This window comes from Myotis nattereri, assembly GCF_964212035.1.
Source record: "Myotis nattereri genome assembly, chromosome: 5".
NCBI classification, from domain to species: Eukaryota; Metazoa; Chordata; class Mammalia; order Chiroptera; family Vespertilionidae; genus Myotis; species Myotis nattereri.
This window is the reverse complement of record NC_138080.1, coordinates 72251189-72271520: the sequence shown is the minus strand read 5'-3', so window position 1 is coordinate 72271520 and position 20332 is coordinate 72251189. Positions and strand designations below refer to the sequence as shown.

Below are 20332 nucleotides of genomic sequence, written 5' to 3'. Positions count from 1 at the left end.
AGAAGGGTGGGAGAGAGCGAGAGAGAGAAACATCAATGTAAGAGAGACACATCAATTGGTTGCCTCCCGCATTCGCCCTGACCAGGGCCAGGATCAAAGCTGCACACAGATATGTGCCCTTGACCAGAAATTGAACCCGCGACTGCTCAGTCAGGGCCAGTTTCACTCTTAAATCCCGAGTTGGTGGGAGAGGTCTGCGGTGAGGATCGTAGTTAGTCTGTGAGATGTAGAGACAGAATTGGCTCACTTAGGGTTATGGTTCCTAATCCTGGACCCACACTGCAATCACCTGGGGAACTGACGCAACCGCCCTGCTGGACTGAAGCCCAGCCCGTGGGTGTGGGCCCAGGCATGGGCATCTTTTAAGGACTCCCAGGTGATTCTGTGTGCACCCATGGTTGAGCTACACTGTGTCTGAGGTCAGCGCTCCAAGCAGAACTCAGGCAGAGGAGGAGGGAAACCAAGTGAAGGAGGGCTGTCAAGTACTGCTGAGAAGTTGGGAGAGTCCGGGTCACAAAGGGAGCCCAGGTTGCTTTTGTTTGGGGGAACAAGGAGGTTGGTGAGCGGATATAATGGATGTAATGAAATAGTGGGCACCACTGGGAGATGAGTAGGTGGAAGGGAGAATGGGAGGTGAGAAAATGGAGATCAGAGGACTCAACAACTCTTTTGAGGACTTTCTCTGTGAAGAGGAAAAGAGAAGTGGGGAGATGCTAAAGGAGGATTCAAGTTCAAGGGAAAGTTTCTTTTATAGTTGTGAAGTTATAGAGCATGTTGGTGTGGCTGGAAATGATCATGATGACAATGATGGAATTAATGGGTGGAAGAGAGAGGGGACAGCTCTGTTTGCTGAGCTGGGAGGTGAAAGGAGCTGGGGTTGGAGCACAGATGTCTTGGGAAAAGGGTACTTCTGTCATAGGTCATGAGGAGACGGTGCAGATGTTGGTGCACTTGTAGGTGAGGTGGTGGGAGGTGGGGGGTATTCACCTATTTTTTTTAAATATTCTAAATAGACATTTTATTTTGTTAATTATTTTTTATTTTTCAATTGCAGTTGACATTCAGTATTATATTAGTTTCAGGTGTGTGAATGGACAGGGATGAAGGGGAGATGTGAAGGTCTTGAGGAGGAGAAAAGCAGCTACTCTGGGATGGAGGATCTCTGAGCAGCATGGAGAGCCAGCCTATGTGAGGTTTGAGACCACTCTGGTAAAAACAATGCAATCAGCCTGGTTGCATGAATTTCTCTGGCCGTGGGCAGCTGCCAGGCACAGAAGAAAGTTGGGCCACCCAAGGCCCGGCTTTGCTGGACAAAGATGGAAGGAGAGAGGTGTGGGAGGGGGTGACTCCATTGGTGGAGCACAGAATCTAAGTGGGACGAGGATAGAGTAGTGGACAGCAGCCATGCAGGTAGTCAGAGGTCACTGCAGCTCCGGGCAGTGGGGAGGAGCCGCATGTGCCATGCTAGAGGAAGTGGGCCGGAAGGAGAGGAGGAGGTGGCCAGAGGCAGATGCTTGGAAATAAGATTGTGTCACTGTGACGTGACAATGGAGACTTACTGTCATGAAGACAAAACAACTGTCGGTGTGCCAAGGGTGTTGGCAGCTGAGGCAGAGTTGTGGTCAGGAGGCCAGGTCCTCAGGGACAGGATGCTTGTGTACATGAGGCCCCAGGGTTGGTGACAGGAAGTAGCATGAGGGGAGGACAATAAGGAAGGCACTGAAGTCTTTAGGAGCCGTGCTTAAATCCCTCTGACTGGGGACTCCTTGAACACAGCAATGTTCCCAGTGCCTGGCCCAGAGTAGGCGCGTGGTAAAACACGCAGCCAAGGATTAATGAATGTATGCCTAATGTGTAATTTGATCTTTAGCCTTGACAGTTGAGGAAACTGAGGCCGGGGTTCGCTAGTGTCTGAGCACTTTTGCTTCTCAGCAGGAGCAGGGTTTTGGGATGTGCACACATGATGAAGTCCCTTCCACCCACCCCTCCTGCCACCCCCATCACCTTCTCCCCAGCTCCGACTTCCCAGGCTCCAGTTGGGCTCCCTCAAATTTGGCCTCCACACTGCTTCTTCCATAGTCCGATTGTTCCTCCACTGAGAATGAGACCAACGCAGGATGGTCAGGCTTCTCAGGCTCCACCACTTACTCCCTCTTTGCCCCTTAAGCCTCTGTATACACACTTTTCCCTTCCTCTCTGTGCCCAGTGTGCCCGCCCTTGGCCTGGAAGCCCTGGGACTCCCTGCCCGCCCGGTGCAGCCCTCCCTGCCCTTCACACGCCTCACTTCTCCTCTGCCCGACTGTCCGCCCCTACTGCACATGGAGCCATAATTACCTGCACCCTGCCCACCTGCTGGCTTGGACTTGCGACCACTGGTAGCAGAGGTCAGGTCCAGGTCATCCATGTCCCTAGAACCCAGCAGAGGGCACTGGTGTCTGCTGCAAAGCATGTGAGGGAGGGTCTGTGTGCCTGTGTGGATCCCAAGTGCCACTACCAGGAGCTGAAGTGAGGAGGTGCGGGGTATGGACCACAAGGCAGGACCAAGAGGGGAGCTAGAGGCTTTATTCTCAGCAGACCTGTACACTATACACTGGAGGGCTGGCAGGGCTCTTGAGGGGCCTCCTCAGGCCACCTGCCTTGGCTCCAAAGGCCAGAGCGGATGCAGGGTTGTGTCCCCAGATATCCATTGTTTGCCCACCCTCTTGTCCCAGGCCAGGTTCCCCCAGGTGTTCAGGGCCTATCGCAGGGAGCTGGGACCTTCTTCCGTTCTCGGCTCAGCAGCGTCACCAACTTGGCCTTGAAGCCTGAATGGGCACCAGAGCGGCCAGAGACCCCGGCCTCGTCGCCATTGTCATCAAGGTCCAGCTCCAGCAGCCGTCGGTACTGGGCCTCCAGGCTGCTGTCATGGGCTGGGCCAGGCCAGCCCAGGTCCTTGCTGTTGTGGTAGATGGGGCTGGCTGGGGGGCTGAAGCCACCAGGGCCCTCCTGCTCAGGGTCCCCCAGGTCGGGTGGTACAGGGCCAGCTTCTAGGGCACACAGATTCTCGTAGAGGTGCTCAGCGCCGGCCAGGGGCCCGCTGGTCCGCTTGCACACGGCAGCGTACAGCCCAGACTCCAGGGGCAGCGGGGGCAGGCTCTGTGGCCCAGGATCGGCCAGGAACACCCTACGAGAGTCTGAAGGCTCAGACCCTGGGGGCAACTCCCGCAGCTCTCCAGGAGGCTCAAGTGAGGGCAGGGAGGTGGCCCGAGGCAGGGGGCAGGGCCGAGGCCCCACCAGCTCAGGCAGCCGCTCCTTCTGGCGGGCGATGGCCGCAGTCACGACCCCGCACAAGTCTCGAGCTCGGGGGCTGCTGAAGGCGAAGAGGCCCTCGCCTGAGTCACAGCGGCGGCCAGCTTCGAAGGAGAACACGTCCTGGTCATGGGTGACATGGGCGGGTCAGCTGCCAAGGGGTTCCCCCATCTCCCACTGTCCCCTAGTCCCCTCCACTGCAGGCCCAGTGCCTCACCTTGTCGGAACCAAACTTGCGCAGGAAGTGGTAGGGCCAGGTGTAGAGGGCCTGCGGGCTGCCTGGCTCGCTCAGCTGGATGGCATCTTGGCCCAGCAGCAGGATATAGGGCCCCTTCAACTGGCAGCGGGCAGCTGCCTCTGTCCTCTGCACCACCACCGGAAATGTGCCCACTGCAAGCAGAGGGTGCAGACGCTACGGTCCCCCAGAGGCCCCAGCCCTGGGTGTGGTGGCACTGAGGCTGCCCTGCCCCTCCCTGACTCACCTTCCTGCCAGGAAGAGTAGATGGAGTTCTCTTCCATGGGGACCAGGCCCCGCTTGGGAGCCTCCGCCTCCCCTGATCCGGAGGAAAATTCCCCTGTGGCCTGGGGAAAGGGTCAAGGTCAGAGATTAGAGTCTCCCCGCCGCCCCCACCCCCACCCCCCGGCCCCCCCGGCCCCCAACCTCTTCCTGCATCCTTTTCATGTGGAGAGATGTTACCTGACACACTGCACAACCCTGGGCACCCCTCTGAGCCGATTTCACTCCTGTAACCTTATTCTTCCCCCTGGGATACTGAGAGCGGTACGTCAGCGACACACAGCAGGATGGCCCCTCACCCTTGCATTAGGCTAGGGACCAGGCCAGCCCATGTGTGTCCCCCACAGGTTAGAGTGGTGAAGGGGCTTTGGGGGTGCAAACAAGTGAACTGGCCATTCACTCCTCCCCCAGTCCTCTGGCTCCATCTCACCCCTCCCTACCCCTAGTTCCTGCATGTAATTCACACTGATCTCAGCACCTCAACCATGACCACCTGGCCCATGGTAGCATGGCCAGGGCCAAATGCTGTGGGTTCCTCACTGGTCACCTTGCTCCTATTCGTTTCTTTTTCTTTTTTTATTGTTTTTAAATAAAAAAACTTAAATGCACAATATAAAATTTACCATTTTAATCGTTTTAAAGTGTATAATGCAGTGTTTTTCGTAAAGTCATCAGGTTTGCAATCAAGGTTGTGCAATCATCATCTTTATCTAGTTCCAGAACTTCTCATCACTCCACATTAAAACCCTGCCCAGCCCCTGGCAAACACTAAGCTGCTTTTGGTTCTATGGATTTGCCTAATCATACAAGAGGTAGTCTTTTGTGCCCAGCTTCTTTCACTTAGTTTAATGTCTTCGAGGTTCATCCACTGTGAAGCACTTCTCACTACTGCATTCCTTTTTATGGCTGAGTAATGTTTCATTGTATGGACAGACACATTTGGCTTATCCATCATCAGCTGACAGACATTTGGATTGTTTGGGCTTTTGGGAATAGTGCTGCTCTGAACATCGTATGTTTTGTTTGAACATGTTTCAATTCTCAAGAGACTTGCTGGGTCATATGGTAACCCTTATATTTCACTTATTAAGGAACCCACCGGACTCATTTCCTTTTGGCCCATTACAGACCCTGTGAAGCTTTAAAACTCAGTCCCTAGTTCAACCCCACCAAAGGCTTCTCCTCTCACTCTTAATAAAACCCCAAACTCCACATGTGGCCCAAGGTGGTTTCAGCTGGCTTCCACCGGACTCTCACCTCGCCTCCTCCTGGGCCCTCCCACTCCTTGCCCTCCAGCCAAACCAAACTTTTCTCTGCCTCAAGGCCTCTACCGCACTGCGCTCCCTCCGTCCAGGACACTCCTTGGACCTCAGTGCCTGGGACACTCTCCTCAGATGTTTGCCAGGTGGGTTGTCCTTCAGGACTCAGACCTACTGTCCCCTCATGAGAGGCCTCCTTAGACCATCCTGCCTAAGGCCCCCTGGTTTACTCCTGGTCCCACCCCTGCCTTTCATTTTCTCCATAGCATGTATGGCCATCCGATTTTTCTGTGGTTTCTGGGCTGTTTCCCAGGCTCATAGGTACTTGGCAGGTGCTTGCTGAGTGACAGGATGTGAGTGAATACGGAATGAATAAGAGGGAGGTGAGCTGGTCCCCCTGGGGCCAGACCTCGGTGCCCGGCCCGCTTGCCCTGTGCTCACCGGGAAGGCCAGCTGGCAGATGGGGCCCATCCATGCCTGGCGGTGCTGTGCGGCCAGCAGGTGGCTTCTCTCCGTGGTGGTGAGCAGGAAGGCACCAGTGTCCCGGGGGCAGCTCTCACCATCAGCTGGCAGCACCGACACGCAGTCGGCCAGGCGGATGACCCGCCGCTCTCCCCGTCGGCTAGGACCTGCAGACCTGTCACCTGCTGGCCCCGTGCCACCATCCCGGACTTCCCAGCTCTCCAGCCGTGCCACGCCTGATGGGCCACCTGCGTAGAGCAGACCCCACACCTTCCGCCAGGACTTCTGTGGGCGGTGAGGATGGGGGTGAAGACCACTGCAGCTCACTCAGCAAACACTCCTGGTCACCCAGGCTGGCCTTCGCCTCCCCCAGCTCCTCAGGCCCTCGGAGGAGGCGGCCTTGCCACAGCCAGCCCAGCAGGGGGAGGAGTCTGTGCTTGGGGTCAGTCAGCCCTGGGTTCAATCCACCCCGCACTTTCCTAACTGGTACCTCCTTAAGACTAGTGTCCTAGTCTCTCGAAAGGCCATGGCAATGTGAGCCTGGGGCTGCCACTGGATTATGTCTGTAAAGTCTCCAGTGGCTGAAACAGACCACTTGACACTGCTGTTCTGTTGGTGCCCAGCCCCACCCCCCCAAAGGTCACTTGGGCCACAGGACAAGGACTGTGGTGGGAGGGAGGCCTCATTCTCATGATGGCAAGGAAGGAAACATGCAAATAGTGTCAAGCAAAGGAAACAGACCGTTTATCTGCCTGGGCAGCAGCTGCAGCTGAGCTGTGGGGGTGCAGAGCCTGCTGCCTGAGGAGAAGTGAACCCCCTACTATGTCCCATGACAGGCTGGGAGGAGCCGAGCCCTCTTCTGCAGGGTGGGGTTCCACCTCTGGGGTCTCCTTCAGCTCATCCCCTGGCCCTCCGAAGGGTGGAAGGCTGTTGGATTAGCAAGCCTCCCGGCTCTGCCCTGCCCCGAGGTTTGTGTTCTTAGACCCTCCTGACTCTTGGCTTCCCCATCTATAAGTGAGGCAGGGTCTCCCCAAGGCCCACTCAGGCCCAGCTCTTCTGCTCAGGCAGAGGATGGGCCTCTCTCCCATCCCCACGTCTGGGGTTAGATCCCCCCACCCTGATTCCCATCACCATTCTCCCAGGTCCAGGTGTGGAGGCCCAATTCCCCACCTTGCCAAACTTGACGTGCTGCTGGTACAGGATGCCATCCTTGACGGGGGTCTCCAGAGGCTCCATGGCCGCGGAGGGCCGGAGGGCCGGAGGGCCACCACTCCGAAGGCCTGAGGAGACTGGTGACAGGCCGAGGGGAACTCCTCACACTTCCCCTTCTGGCCACTTCCCCTCCCTCTGTCCAGAGAGGCAGCTGCATGACTGGGGGAGGGGAATCCCTTCTTCAGTAAAGGAGCTAGAATAGGGGGTGGGGGCATCACATATTTCCACCTTAGGGTTGCAGCTGGCCAAGGTGCTCAGGCATGCCTGGCAGAGGCCTCAGACAGCCTGAGGGCAAAGACCCATGCCTGCACCTGGGTCACTGGGTGTGAGTGAGCGTCAGGCCCACAGGCTGGCCCCCCAGTCATGGGCTCTGACGCCTTCCCTGATCCCTCAGGGGGCAGTTGTGCAACCTGGGACCTGCATTCCCACAGCAGACTGGCGAACTTCCTTTCCTACTTGCAACCCTGGTTGGTTGGCTTATCCTTCTATCAAAATATTTTTAATATTCATTTGCTCCATCTTCACAGCCCCTAATGCTAGCCTGAATATCTCCCTTTGAATCACCACCCCACCTGGGCGCGCTCATGTCTCCCCTTTCTAAACCTTTTCCGGCTTCCCACTGCCCTCAGGTCTAGCCTGGGCTCCTCAGCCCAGCACGCAAGGTGTTGAGTCCTGACCCCAGCGCAACCCCTCCAGGGCACCCCTCACCGTGTTCCTCTGGGTGCCAGCTGCTTACTCTGGGAGGACTTCCCTCACCCCTCCATGCTGTCTGAGTGCACAAAGGCCCCAGCAGTATGCCCAAGTCCTCATGTGTGGCTCTGGCCACCTGAACGTAGGTGGCATGTCCCCAGTGGGCCCCTAGGGAGCTCATATGTTCTTTTTAGGTTTTGCTTCCTGCTGGGGGCCTTTTTTTTTTCTTTTTTCTTTGCCTTGCCTTGCTGGAGGCTGAATGTGGGTCTGAATTCTGAAAATAGCCTCATGTCATTCATTCAAAGCCACCTCTGGAAAGGAATGTGTAAACAGGCTGAGGAATATAATTTGGGGGTCACATATGGAGTGTGTTGCTTCTCAGGCAGGACATTTTTTCCAAGTCCTCCTGCACCCGGCTTTGTGCCAAACATGGACCACACAGGCCGGAGCCCAACCTTACAAACACAACCCTTTGCATTCTCACTGCCATTTCAACAATGAGGAAATCAAGGCTCAAACATTAAGTAACTTGCGAAGGCCACACACCAAGTGACAAACATGGCTTGAGCAACTGCTGTCCTGCTGGGATAAGCATGTGGCCTTGCACATGAAGTGTCTGACCGTGCCGGTCCTCTGCCTATCCCTTGCCAGATGTTGAAATCCTGGTCCATTTGTCAAGATACTCGTGACTGCTGCCCAGCGGAGAGCTTGGCACAGAGCATATCAAAAACTGCTTGTAGCCTGAGTGGCAGTCCTGTGGCACCGGCTGCTTCTCAGCAAACAGAGTGGAGGGTTCCATACCAGAACAGGGGACCTGAGGCAGGAAGTTGCCTCTCAAGGGGCCCTAGGAGCTTTGCACAACCGACAAGGAGGCGGCTGGGGCAGGGCTGGAGGTTATGACAGTCAATCAGACACACAAAAACCCAGTCAAGGATTTTGCCTTGTCTGCCAGTGTGGTGCCTCCGAGTCATAAATAAAGATAGATGCCTCCTGCCACAACCAAGCCATCTGGGTGTTGGGGAGAGACCCAGGGTCTGCCTCAGAGGGCTCTAGAGGTCAGAGGGTGAGGTGGCCAGGAAGTAATGGGCAGACAAGGTGAAGCACAGAAGCAGGGCTGGGGCTGAGACTAGAGAGGCTTGTGCTTTAATGGCAACTGGGATAAAGGGGAACAATCATAGTAATTCCAGAGGCACAGAGGGCAGGCAGCCAGGCCCAGCCTAGCCCAAGCCAGCTGGGCCGAAGATGCTGGCTTCTTGTCCAGGGTCTGGTGTGTGGGAGGCAACTGGAACCCAGACTGAGGCCTCTTGGAGAGGGATGACAGACGGCTAGAAGTCCATGGAGCTGTGAGCCAGGTAGTCCTTGCGGCCGATGTTGCTGACCTGTTTGGTCTGCATGGCCTCGAGTTTGGGGCAGTCAGTGATCCGATGGCCCAGGCCCCCGCAGAAGGCACAGCCTCGTTCATCTGGGGGCATAGGGAAATGGAGATCAGCATGGTGACAGGGCCAGGTTCTGTGCCCCAGACCTTGTCCCCCCACCCAACGCCCCCATCCACTCATGTGCAGTGTAGACTTGTTTCCTGGTGTTCCTGTCATGCCCCCCGCTTCGCAGTCACCTCCGATGACCAGCATGGACTCGTCCCCACAGTGCAGCACTTGCAACACAGGTGGCACCTTCTGCTTGGCCTCCAGTAGCAGGGCTTTGAGGTCCATCAGCACTGACTCATCTGTGGGGGCAGTGGGGAATCATTAGGTCCAACCCTGGGCCCCGTAACCAGGACCTGTAGGACGTGGGAGACAGCTGTGGCGGCCTTGGCAGTACACTCACCGCAGGCCTTGTTGATGAAGGTGGTGGCGATGCCTGTGTTTCCTGAGCGCCCAGTGCGGCCTATTCTGTGCACTGCAGAGAGGAAACAATCTTTGGCCCACTGCCCAGGTCTGGGACCTAGCCCGCACCCCAATCCCACAAGCTCCCACCATAGTTCTCAATCTCCTCAGGCATGTCGTAATTGATGACGTGCTGGATGGCAGGGAAATCCAGGCCCTTGGAGGCTACGTCTGTGGCCACTAGAACATCCTTCTTGCCCTCCCGGAATGCCTCGATGGCCTTGGTCCGTTCCTCCTGGTCTGGGGAGGGTCAGGCGGGAGCTGTCAGGGTGACAGCAGGAGCCTGGGGAGTAGTGGTAAACCAGCCAGGCAGGAAACGGGTTAGGTGAGGGCTGCTATAGCAGCCAGGTTCAGGCATACACATATGCCATCCTGACCTTTGCCCCCATGGATGGCCACGGCCTCGACCCCCTTAAGCAGCAGGTACTCATGGATGGCATCCACATCTGCTTTCTTCTCTGCAAAGATGAGCACCTGTCCAGAAAGGCCACCTCGTCACAGGGAGTGCCTCCACCCAACGACCCCAACCTTCCCCAGCATCCTGCCCCTATTGCCCTCTCCCCTCATCTTGGGGGTCCTGGGCTGCACTCACGGGCGGGGGTGTCTTCTGCAGGCACTCGAGCAGATACACCATCTTGGCCTCCTCCTTCACATATTCCACCTCCTGCCACCACAGGAGCTAGGTCAGGTGATCCTGAGGACAGGCTCACCAGCCACAGTGCTGCTGCAGAGGCTGGGCCCCCCAATACCATCTAGGTGATTAGAAACCTCGTGCACCAAGGGCTGGATACCCTAAGAATGTTTCCTGCTAAGGGTTGAGGCTTTGAATGGAACCCCTAGTGCCCCCTAGGTGGACCACCCACCCTGCTCCAATCAGCTTCAAGGGAGTCTCCTAGACCCAGCCCTCCGTGGTGAGACTGCCCACCTGTATGACATCTAGGCTGGCGGCCCCAGCGCGCCCCACATTGATCGTGACAGGCTTCACCAGGGCACTCTTGGCAAAGTTCTGTATTTTCTTAGGCATGGTGGCACTGAAGAGTAGGGTCTGTCGCTGGCCCTGAGAAAGAGCTGGGGCTGAGGGCACATGGGGGCTGAGGAAGCTAAGCAGCTGGGACAGTGGGTGGGCAGCCCTGAGGGTGCAGGAGTACCCTGGCCAGGCAGGGACGGGTACCTTGAAGTAGGAGAAGATGGTGCGGATGTCACCCTCAAAACCCATGTCAATCATGCGGTCAGCCTCGTCTAGGGCCAGATAGCGACAGATGTCTAGGCTGACCATTTTCTTTTGCAGTAGATCCATGAGGCGCCCAGGGGTGGCCACCATCATGTGTACACCACTGGGGACCAAGAGAGACCTGAGGTCAGGCCACCTGCTCAGCCCTTCTTAAAGGCTGGCACTGTGACTCACCCCACTCTGACCTCCTTCCTGTCTCTCCTCACCTGTCCCCTCCTCATCACTCCCACCACTTTGCCCTGGGTTCAGCATACATTTCTACTGGAGCAAGCTGCAGCCTTCTCAACCAATGCTGTCTGTATTCCGGAGCTCTTCCCACCCATGTTTTGACCTCTGCCATTCCTTCTCCTGGGGGGCTGTTCTGAATCTCCAAATAGCCTCAACCTGCACTCCCCCAGCTCCCTCCATAGGCCTGGAAGGGCTCACTTTACTGGCATACTGAATTCAACTGTTCTGTATCTTCCCTGAGACTGGGATGCCTATCAAGCAGGCACTGGGTGTGACCTGTCTTGTGACCCCAGACAACTGGTGATATCTACTGGGGACTGACTGCACTGTGTGGAAGAGCAAGGGTCCAGCCCTGCCCCAGTGCCTTAGCCTCCTTGCTGGACTACATACTGAATGGCCCTAACCTTTCTGAACACTCCAGGCCCACCACCTTTGTCTTTTGCCTGGAATGCCCCAATCCTCTGACTTTCCAGATGCCTCTGTTCCAGTTACTATGTTCCCATAGTCCCTCACCACATCCCCCTGTCCCACCCCAGCTGACCTCTTGCATGAGACTGGGAGCTCTTTTAATTAGGCCTCTGCAAGGATCTGCAGAATAGCTAAAGTTTATCTAGACGCTTTGGGGAGGCCCTAGGATGAGGGGTGCTTATGCTCACTGTCGGATGGTCTCCATCTGCTCTTTGACAGACATGCCCCCGATGCAAAGTGCGCAGCGCAGGAGTGGTGAGCTGTCCTCCTGCAGCAAGCGGCAATAATACTCCAGGATGCCGTGGGTCTGCCGGGCCAGCTCTCGCTGCAGATACAGGGGCAGGGGCTGGTACCAGAAGACAGTCTCACTGGTTCCCTGCCCTCCAGGCCAGCCTATTTTACCGAGGGACAGATAATGAGTCCATAGGGCCCTTCACGCTTGGAGAAAGGTAATCTCTTTTCTTGTTCCAGGCAGAACATGATGACAGGCAAAGTGAACACCAGCGTCTTGCCTGAACCCGTGAAGGCGATGCCTATCATGTCACGGCCGGATAGACTGTTGGCAGAGGACAGGTCTGCGGGTCAAGTTCAGCAGAATACAGCAACTGCCCATCACTGCCCTCCTCAGGACCCCCAGGTCCACACTCACATGGTGGGGATACCCTGGATCTGAATAGGCGTTGGGTGGTGGATGCCTTTCTTCTTCAGGCCTCTCAGGATGGCTATGGAAAACAACCCTGACATCATCTTATGTCTCACAGGTGCTTTATCAGGCCCCAAAGCCGTAAAACTGCTACCATTCCCCTCAAGTTACAAATGATGAAATAGAAACAGGGAGAGGGAAAGAAAAGACAGAGAGACCTGTTCAAAGCTCCTAGGCTAAATGGAGACAGAATTCACCCCCAGATCTGCCTAAGGCCAGCCTCACTTGTCCAATTAAGCTTCCTAGTGGCACAGAATAGTGAATATCTTCAGCTGGCACAACTGAAAAAAGAGCCTAAAGAAACCCCTCCTCAAATCCCCCCAGTCCCCGCTGGCTATGCTGCTGAGCTCAGTGGGAACTAGGACACAACCTTACAGACATTTAACTACCAAGTGTGATGTCACTCCCACTCCCAGGTACCTGCAGGAAATTTCATTTCCTTGAAGCTCTTGATGGGTGGTGGGATACCATCTCCTTCCACCAGGATGTGGTATTTTTTCCGTACACGCTCATGCCGCTCTTCAGACATACTCAGGATATAACGGGGAGGTGTCCAACTGTGAGTGGTGGTAGGGGTCAAGAGAGGCCCTGGGTATAGCTGCCTTTGGCATGTGCCTGCCAGTCTCAGCCACAAACTATTCCAGGTAAGGGTAACTGCTCTTCCAGACACTATAAAGTATACCTGGTTTTGATTGGATCATCATATGTGATTCCCTTGGCCATCTCCTTCACTGACATCAAGGCTGAGAAGAGAGACATGGCTCAGGGCTGGCTTCTCCTTCCCAGAGGCCAGGCCACTTCCTCCCTGCCCAGGCTACAACCATACCTCGGCCCTCAGCCACACTCTCCAGGATCTTCTCCTCTTCCTTCAGCTGCTTTTCCTTGGCAGACTCCTTGCGGGCTGAGGAGAAAAGCAGACAAATGTCAGAGACACCAAAGCAGTGCACCACGCTGAGCCTCCCGCCACTGCTGGGCCCACCTTCAGCCTTCTCTTTGAGGTGCTGGTGCTGATCCAGGAGGCTGACATTGGACTGAGGGCCCAGAGGGATGTCGTCCTCATCTCCCCGGTGGTCACTGCCACTGTCCTGCTGCTCCTCCTCCGCGGCTCCCTTGCGTCTTCGCTGTAGCAGCTTCTGGAGCTGAGGGTCCAGCAGCGCCCCTCAGAGCCAAGCCCGACACAGAGCTGGGCATCGCGCCCAGGAGCTGCGGCAGGATCCTGGCTTTGGGAGAAGATCGTGCCCCGAGGTGCAGAGCTGCTCTACCCCTCAGATTAGGTCGCCAGTCCCTCGGGTTGTGCCTGAGGCCACGCTCCCGTGTAGATCCCCTCACTCCACAGACCACTGAGAAACACCCACCCCTACTCTCACTCCTCCTTAGACCCAGGCCCTCACCAGCAGCTGTCGGCGCTGTCGCAATGGCACGTAGGGCACATAGTCCTCGTCGTCCTCATCCTCCGCCTCGGAACGGCTTCCTGCGGCAGTCGCCTCGTCGGTACGAGCCCGCTGCAGAGACCCAGGAATCAAGCCCGGAACCCCTTCCTCCCCATCTTCACGGCGGCTCGCCACCCAGGGGACCCCAGCCTCTCTCCCACCTTCCGTTCCGGTTCCGAATCCTCCATCCTTTTCTGTACGCATGCGCCCCACAGCAGAAAACCCCGCCTTACCTCTGAGATCCAACCAAATGTGAAGAAGCGGACGTCGGCGCCTAGCAACGACCTCTGAGTGACGGATCGCGCCAAGGGACAAACTTCCTCCTGAGCCGCCGTCTTGTGGGGCGGTGTCTACGTTCTCCCTGTGGCAATGCAGCTGGCAGGGCTGAGGGCGAAAGCATCAGGCAAAGCATTGTGGGATACTGGAGGATTTGAAGCATGAGCTAAAGGCTCACACCGAATCCAGTAGCAGGGGCGGTGCCCCGAGTGAAGACCGTCGCTCAGAGCATGACGTCATGGCGCACGCACGCCGGCGGTCACTGCGCCCTCTAGTGGTTGGGGAGCCCAGGGGCCGGGCCTCCAGCCCCCGCAGGGCCGAGCGGGCAGGGTGTGGCTTGCCGAGTGACTTAAGCACTGCCGCTCTGACTGGTGTCCTCTTCTGAGACACCTATGTTCCGAGTAGTGAGTGGTAAATAAAATACTGATGACGGTGGTTTTCAACTGAGGGTCTGTACCTGTGTGTGTAAGCTATTATTGTTGTAAATGCTGTAATAAGAGTTCAGAGTGAACCTGAGGCGACTTTGAGGTGACACTGATTGGATCTGAGCTTCCAGGGAAGTGTGGAATCTCAGAGCAGGGAGTGGAGGAGAGGAAGAAAGAGGGCCCAGAAGGAGTGATCTGCCATGTGCAAGTGCAGATTCCTAGGGAATAAAGAGATCAATTGGCCCACATGGAGCAGGGGGAGCCAGAGCAAGGGTTGGGGAGGTAAATTGGGCTCAGAGCATGCAGAGCAGTGACTGTCAGTAATTTCGGCATCGGGGACTGAGAGGAGTGATGGGTCAGTGCTGTCCTTGTGTGCTGGGCATTGTGCAGTGCTGAAGCAGATAAAAGATGAGTAAGATGCAAACCTGGCTTGTGAAATTATGGATTAGTTGAGGAAATAGAAAATATAACCAGTCTTGAGGTTAAGGAGAAGTATCAAGACATGGTGGAATCATCGCAAAGGCAGAGCAAACTGATTCTCATATAGTAAAAGTGTCTTCTCAACTGGGATGTGAAGAATAAGTAGGAATTTATGACGGAAGGGTAATCTGCGAAGAGGCAAGTATGTGAGCAAAAGTCAGGAGATCTAAGGGTGTCAGGCCTAGCTGGAGACTGAGGTTGTAGGGATGGCTGGGTGTATGCTGGAGGCAGAAGCCAGGCACAGGGGGTCCAAAATGCCACTTACAGAAGTCTTTTATCTGTAGGAAAAGTGCTGCTTCAATCAGACCTGCAATTTTCAAATAAGGCAGAATTTTATTATTTAAAAGTCTTTATTTTAAAATATATTTTTATTGATTTCAGAGAGGAAGGGAGAGTGAGTTAGAAAAATCAATGATGAGAAAATCATTGATTGGCTGCCTCCTGCACATCCCATACTGGAGATCCAGCCTGCAACCCGGGCATGTGCCCTGACGGGAATTGAACTTTTGGTGCATGGGACAATGCTCAATCCACAGAGCCACACCTGCCAGGTGAGGCAGAATTTTAGATAGCTGTGCCAATTCAACTTGAGGGCAGGAGGCTGGTGCAACAGTTAGAGAATAAGAGGAACACAGGTAATACATACACAGAGAAAGGTTTTACAGGAGTGTCCATACTTCCCTGGGGACTGGAATCGTGAGCCTGTGGGCAATGCTGTTTCACTTCTTTAGAAGAGGAAGCTGGAACTGACTGCTAGCCAATGGTGGGGGTCAACTAGGTGGAGGGGTGGGGTGGGGTGGGAAGAGGGAGCAGTTTCTGATCCTGCTCCCAACACTACATAAAGGTACTTAGTCGCCCTAGCTGATTTGGCTCAGTGGATAGAGCGTCATCAGCCTGCGGACTGAAGGGTGCCGGGTTCGAGTGTGATCAAGGGCACATGCCTGGGTTGTGGGCTCGATCTCCAGTAGGGGGCATGCAGGAGGCAGCAGATTGATGATGCTCTCTCATCATTGATGTTTCTCTCTCTCCCTCCCTCTCCTTTCTTTCTGAAATCAATAAAAATAATTTTTTTTAAAAGATACTTAGTGATTATGTTGCTACTGCCTCCATCACTCCCCACATGAGCTAAAGTTAAGAGTTGATTTTAGTCAAGAAAACAACATTGGGGGTAACAACAGGTGTGTGAGGCATTTTTAGCAAACCTATTATATTAAAATTTGAATTTACAAACCAGATCTAATATGGGAGATAGTTTGCTTTACTTTACAGAAGGGTTTATTTATTTATTTATTTTTTTAAACTAACCTACCCACCAAGGTAGGGAATTCATACTCTTTTTTTTTTTAATATATTTTATTGATTTTCTACAGAGAGGAAGGGAGAGAGATAGAGAGTCAGAAACATCGATGAGAGAGAAACATCGACCAGCTGCCTCCTGCACATCCCCCACTGGGGATATGCCCGCAACCCAGGTACATGCCCTTGACCGGAATCGAACCCGGGACCCTTCAGTCCGCAGGCCGACGCTCTATCCACTGAGCCAAACCGGTCTCGGCTACAGAAGGGTTTATTATCCTCTTAATTGTCAAGTACTTAAGCTACATGTCTTATTAGCATTGGAAAGTCAGATCCAATTTATAAAAACTCCATCTACTCCCCCACCCCCCCAACTTTCCCTGACAACCTCAAACACCCAGGCTACCAGTGCACCCTCCATAAAGGCCTTAAGCTTTCCCCAAGCCCCTTCTCACATCAGCTATCCACAGACCAAGTCCCATTCCTCCCATTCACCCATCCTACAGGGGAGAAAAAGACAGTGTGGGGAAGGGACTACTCCCATACAAGGCCTCACAACAGGAGGAAAGGGCACAGAGACCTATGCTTTAACCCTAGTCAGCCAGACTGAATTCATTACAGTCACTTTCTTGTCTTAGCTTTAGTTTCATCTATAAAATTCCCACTTAACAGTCCACTTGGAACAGATGCAAGAATTAAGTGGAAACAATGCCAAGCCACTGATAACACAGTACATACCTAACATGGTTAATGACAAAGGCCACCCCATGCTTCTGATTACATCCTTCACCTCACCCCTGACCCAGTCTAGCAAAAGACCAACACACCAACTCTGTGTCCAAAAGTTGCTTTATCTTTCGGCAGGAAAGATCTTCACAGTATCAAAAGTAAAGAATTAAAAAACAACAACAAACAAACAAAAACAAAAAAACCAAACACAAAAAGAGCAGTGTTGGGCCAGCAGTACCATCAGCCCCTGGCCCACAGGCCAGCCCAGCCCAGCCCCCGGGCTCTGAGTGTGGAGGCTGCATAGCACCAGGAGGCGGCTCTGTGGAGGTCCTGAGGGGCCCCAGCCCGGCAGGGCATCCGCTCAGCTTTTGGTTGGTCCAGGATGGCGGGAAGCAAGGAGGGTCTTGGGCAGGTGGGTGGGGATATGGAGGAAGAAGAAACTGTAGACCTTCAGCTGGCAGTTGGGGGTCTCAGGACACCTGAAGAAGCTGGACCCACAGGGGCTGAGAAAACAGAAGAGCATGGCCACATGGTGAGTAATGGCCTTCCCATGCCACATGGGTCTCCATGGGTCCAAGGTGGAGGGAGGGAACAGCTGGCTCCTACTTTTGCTCCCACAGACTTCCTCAATCACCTCTAGCAGAGGATGGAAATGAAAACCCTGCCAGGAAACAGAGCCCCAGTTCTGTTTATCAACATGTGAAATGTCATCCTAGTTCTCAAGGAAGGTGGGGCCATCCCTAAGGAGCTCATGGCCCCCATGGCAGGCAGCACTCCCTTCCCCCAGGTCAATGTGGAACAAGTGCTCTGGCATGTTCTCTGGTGGGTACAGGCAGGGGAGAGGCCGCCCCTGCACTCAGACTCCTGCTTTGAGGAGGATAAAGGTCAAAGGAGATGGGGGGAGGGAGCATCTTTTGTCTTGGGAAAGAGATCTCACAGGAGGGCCTGGCCCAGGGAGGAGCAATGGAAGGACAGAGTCCTCGGGGTAAATGGCTGCAGAATAGACAGGGTTGGTGCCTCTGGAGAGCATAGCCCGCTGGGCTGTCACTGTGGAGGTGCAGGGGCCAGGATACCAAGCCCCCAGTCCAATTCCCTGTGCCTCAGAGCATGAAATGGTCTGGTGGGGACAGAAGCTGGCAGAGCATCGGGAGAGGGTGCATGTGACACTTGGGGGTTTGTATACCTCACTGAGCTGTGCTGGGAGTGGTTTTCTTGAGGCTGAAGTTGGTCCAGTTCACAGCAACTTTCTGACGTGTTTGCTTTGCAGAATCCAAACAGAATCTGTCAGGTTTGGGAGATGACACAGAAGAAGCACAATCAAAGATTCCCCTGCCTACTGAACCCCTCTCCTAGACCCGTGTGTTCTGGTCACTAAAGCAGCGAGGTCAGCTCTGCACAACCTCTCCAGCTCCTAGGCATTGGGGTCTAGTAGGTATGGGAGTTGTGCTGGCTGGGGGGCTATCAGGATGGAGCACCCACAAGCCCAGGGGACAAGATATGAAAAGAGTTTACACTGCCTTAGGATATGACATCCCCCTCACCCTGTATTTTACTCTAGCTATGCTAGGTTCCCTTCCATTCCCCTAAGGACATGTTTCTTTCACCCTCAAATCTCTGTATGTGCTGACTCCACTGTCACAAATATCCTTGTTTTCCTTGGCCCACTCATTCCTATTCCTCAAGTTTCAGCTTGGTTATCACCTCTTCTGGGAGGGCTGCTCTGGCTGCCCCCACCACTTACTTCTATAGCCGCACTTATTGCCAGACTGTAGGTTTATGCTCTCGCCCCATCTAGACTGTTTGATTCATCTCTGCCCCATAGCTCAGTCCAGGCAGAGTAAAGGAAGTACAAGTGAATAAACAAAGTGAACAAAGCCAGAAAAGGCCTGGTTCTTGGGGTCTGACACGCACACCTCCTTCATTCAGTCCCTTGCACCTTGCCAGATGCCCAATCCTGCCAGGTGGCTTCTTTAGTGCGGAGACTGTGCGGAAAGCCAGGAGGGCTGGAGAGGCTCTCCATCCCAGGGCTCAGGGCTGAGGGAGGCCCTTTCTGAAAGGCCTGGGTGCAGGAAGGAGAGCAGGCAGCCCCACACCTACCTCTTGAAGTATTCCACCTCCCGGTCAGTCTCATCCATCTCCACCCCATCCATGTCCTTGGGCAGGAACACATCGTCTAGGAAGACACAGCCAGGAGGGCTCAGTGCCCACATCCAGGCCTCTGGGTCAGTGCTGCCCACACACGAGGACTGCCCTCCACCCCGTGGGCTGGCAGGGTGGGGGCCAGCCACTGTTCCTGGTGCACTCACCCAAGGAGGAGGCCGACTTTTCCTGCTTGTTGCGGCTCCGGCGGCTGCGGCCCTTGCCCTGCGGCAAGCTCTGTGGCCTTGCTGGGCCTGAGGGCTGCACAAACTCCTGTTGCAGAGGCCGTGCCTTGGCCTCACCTGGCCAGTTTCGCCAAGAGCTGCCCTTCTCCTTGTCGGCTTTTGGGCTGCTAGCCCAGCCTGGTTCTGGCCGGTTTCCCGGGCTCCCCTCTCCGGCCTCAGCACAGCAGCCCACTTTGGGAGGTTCCAGGGTCTTGCCTGGCTGCTTGGGGCTGGAGGTCTGGCCCTTAGCACCGGGAGCCTCCAGGCTGGCTGAGGACCTGGGGGCTGGAGTTGCCTCATTCTTCTTAGCCTGACCACCCTGTCTCTTGCCTTTCCGCGGCTTCCCACCTGAGGCCACAGGCTCAGGTAGCTCCTGCTTGCCACTAGGGACTTCCTTTGGGTTTGGCTCGTCAGAGCTGGTGTTGCCTGGCTTGGGTGTTTTGACCCAGATCACCCGGGACAGGTTGGGCACGGTGTTGAGTCTCCTCACTAGCCCATTCTCTGGGATGATACCAGGAGGAGGGCCCCTCACCTCTGTCCACAGTGGTTGGGGGCCTCTCATTTCTGCCCATGGTGGGGCTGAATCGCTTGGAGCTTGTAACATGTGGTTCTGAGGGGAGCCCAAAGTCAAAGGGGACAGGTCAAGGTTGACGTCAGGCCGGTGCCCTGAGGAGCCATTGAGGTTCAAGGCGGGTAGACTCTGGGTCTCAGGCTCAGCAGCCCTTTCCTTAGAGAAGCCATTGCTGTCCATACTGAGCTCACACACACTGAAGCTGGCACGGATGGAGTCCTTGACAGTGTTCTTGATCTCCTGCAGACGGCTGCTCAGGAAGCTGTTGACCCGATCCAGCTCCTGGTCAGGCCACTCCAAAAACCTCTCCCTGGCAGGCCTCAGCTCCTGGCTTCCAGAAACACCACGATTCACCTGCTTTAGAGATTCTGCTGCCAACTGGGCTTTCTCCTTTTCCTGCCAATACAAGAGGCAGTTTCAGCAGGGGCCTGGCAGCTACTAGGCAAAACATGACACTTGACACACTAGCCTGGGGCCCAGCTCAGCCACTGATTGGCTAGAAGCAGGACCTCGAAATCCTGGCCTGCTTTCCCACTCTGCAGGAGTAATCAAGTGCAATCAGACAGGTATACGTCCTGGTGGTGGAGGCAGTTAGACCCAGAGGGCAAGGTTTTTCCAGCTTGTTCACCCAGAATCCCAGTGTCAATCCTAGGGCCTAAGAAGGCTGGACTCAAAGGGGTAGGAACATAGTTCACTGAATCTTGCCTCCCAGGCCTGTGGTTGAGCAATCCACTTATTTGCTGAGTCTCAGTGGACTCATGTGCAAAATAAGGACAATAATTTTGGAGTGAAGACCAAAGTGGGGACCGATGTGAGGAAGA

The 20332-nt window shown here is 55.0% G+C and overlaps 3 protein-coding genes across 10 annotated transcripts in view; all 3 read right to left on the bottom strand.

Moving 5' to 3' along the window:
* Nucleotides 1-2541: 2541 nt before the first annotated feature.
* Nucleotides 2542-6889, bottom strand: DOK3 (docking protein 3). Its single transcript, XM_081091669.1, has 5 exons — nt 6697-6889; nt 5506-5811; nt 3771-3870; nt 3506-3678; nt 2542-3411 (listed from the first exon to the last, which is right to left on the bottom strand). Exons 1-5 carry the CDS (start codon nt 6760-6762, stop codon nt 2731-2733), a joined length of 1326 nt encoding a protein of 441 aa, XP_080947795.1. The 5' UTR covers nt 6763-6889; the 3' UTR covers nt 2542-2730.
* A 1666-nt stretch (nt 6890-8555) lies between these two features.
* On the bottom strand, nt 8556-13584 carry DDX41 (DEAD-box helicase 41). 5 transcript variants are annotated; one of them, XR_013996008.1, is made up of 17 exons: nt 13533-13584; nt 13333-13443; nt 12921-13080; nt 12768-12842; nt 12624-12684; nt 12362-12498; nt 11888-11960; nt 11641-11794; nt 11427-11563; nt 10483-10645; nt 10237-10368; nt 9904-9975; nt 9689-9785; nt 9402-9594; nt 9253-9324; nt 9041-9151; nt 8556-8890 (listed from the first exon to the last, which is right to left on the bottom strand). XR_013996008.1 is itself a non-coding variant. In XM_081091667.1 (17 exons), exons 1-17 carry the CDS (start codon nt 13557-13559, stop codon nt 8754-8756), a joined length of 1869 nt encoding a protein of 622 aa, XP_080947793.1. In that variant the 5' UTR covers nt 13560-13584; the 3' UTR covers nt 8556-8753. The 5 variants fall into 5 exon arrangements, 3 of the variants coding, with proteins under 3 accessions (XP_080947793.1, XP_080947792.1, XP_080947794.1); XR_013996009.1 differs by having other exon boundaries at nt 9402-9546; XM_081091667.1 differs by having other exon boundaries at nt 9402-9551.
* A 3095-nt stretch (nt 13585-16679) lies between these two features.
* The window catches only part of FAM193B (family with sequence similarity 193 member B), a 36068-nt gene continuing 32415 nt past the window's right edge, over nt 16680-20332 (bottom strand). For 3 of the 4 annotated variants that reach the window (XM_081091663.1, XM_081091661.1, XM_081091662.1), the window contains 4 exons: nt 18884-19907; nt 18675-18750; nt 17761-17858; nt 16680-17080 (listed from right to left, as the gene is read on the bottom strand). In XM_081091663.1, the coding sequence (XP_080947789.1) occupies nt 17762-17858; nt 18675-18750; nt 18884-19907 (1197 nt within the window). In that variant the 3' untranslated portion in view covers nt 16680-17080; nt 17761. The remainder of the gene's footprint in view (nt 17081-17760; nt 17859-18674; nt 18751-18883; nt 19908-20332) is intronic. The other variant, XR_013996007.1, reaches the window with a different exon arrangement.

Excerpts from the sequence above, each read along its gene's own strand:
- DDX41 (XM_081091666.1), bottom strand. The coding sequence starts at position 13,559 with ATGGAGGATTCGGAACCGGAACGGAAG. Across the intron at positions 11,961-12,361 it reads GGAAATGAAATTTCCTGCAG|CCATCCTGAGAGGCCTGAAG; the intron begins GTACCTGGGAGT and ends TGTTTTCCATAG. Across the intron at positions 10,646-11,426 it reads CAGATGGAGACCATCCGACA|TGGTGTACACATGATGGTGG; the intron begins GTGAGCATAAGC and ends CTTGGTCCCCAG.
- DOK3 (XM_081091669.1), bottom strand. The coding sequence starts at position 6,762 with ATGGAGCCTCTGGAGACCCCCGTCAAGGATGGCATCCTGTACCAGCAG. Across the intron at positions 3,871-5,505 it reads TCTGCCAGCTGGCCTTCCCG|GCCACAGGGGAATTTTCCTC; the intron begins GTGAGCACAGGG and ends CCCTTTCCCCAG. Across the intron at positions 3,679-3,770 it reads CTACTCTTCCTGGCAGGAAG|TGGGCACATTTCCGGTGGTG; the intron begins GTGAGTCAGGGA and ends CTCTGCTTGCAG.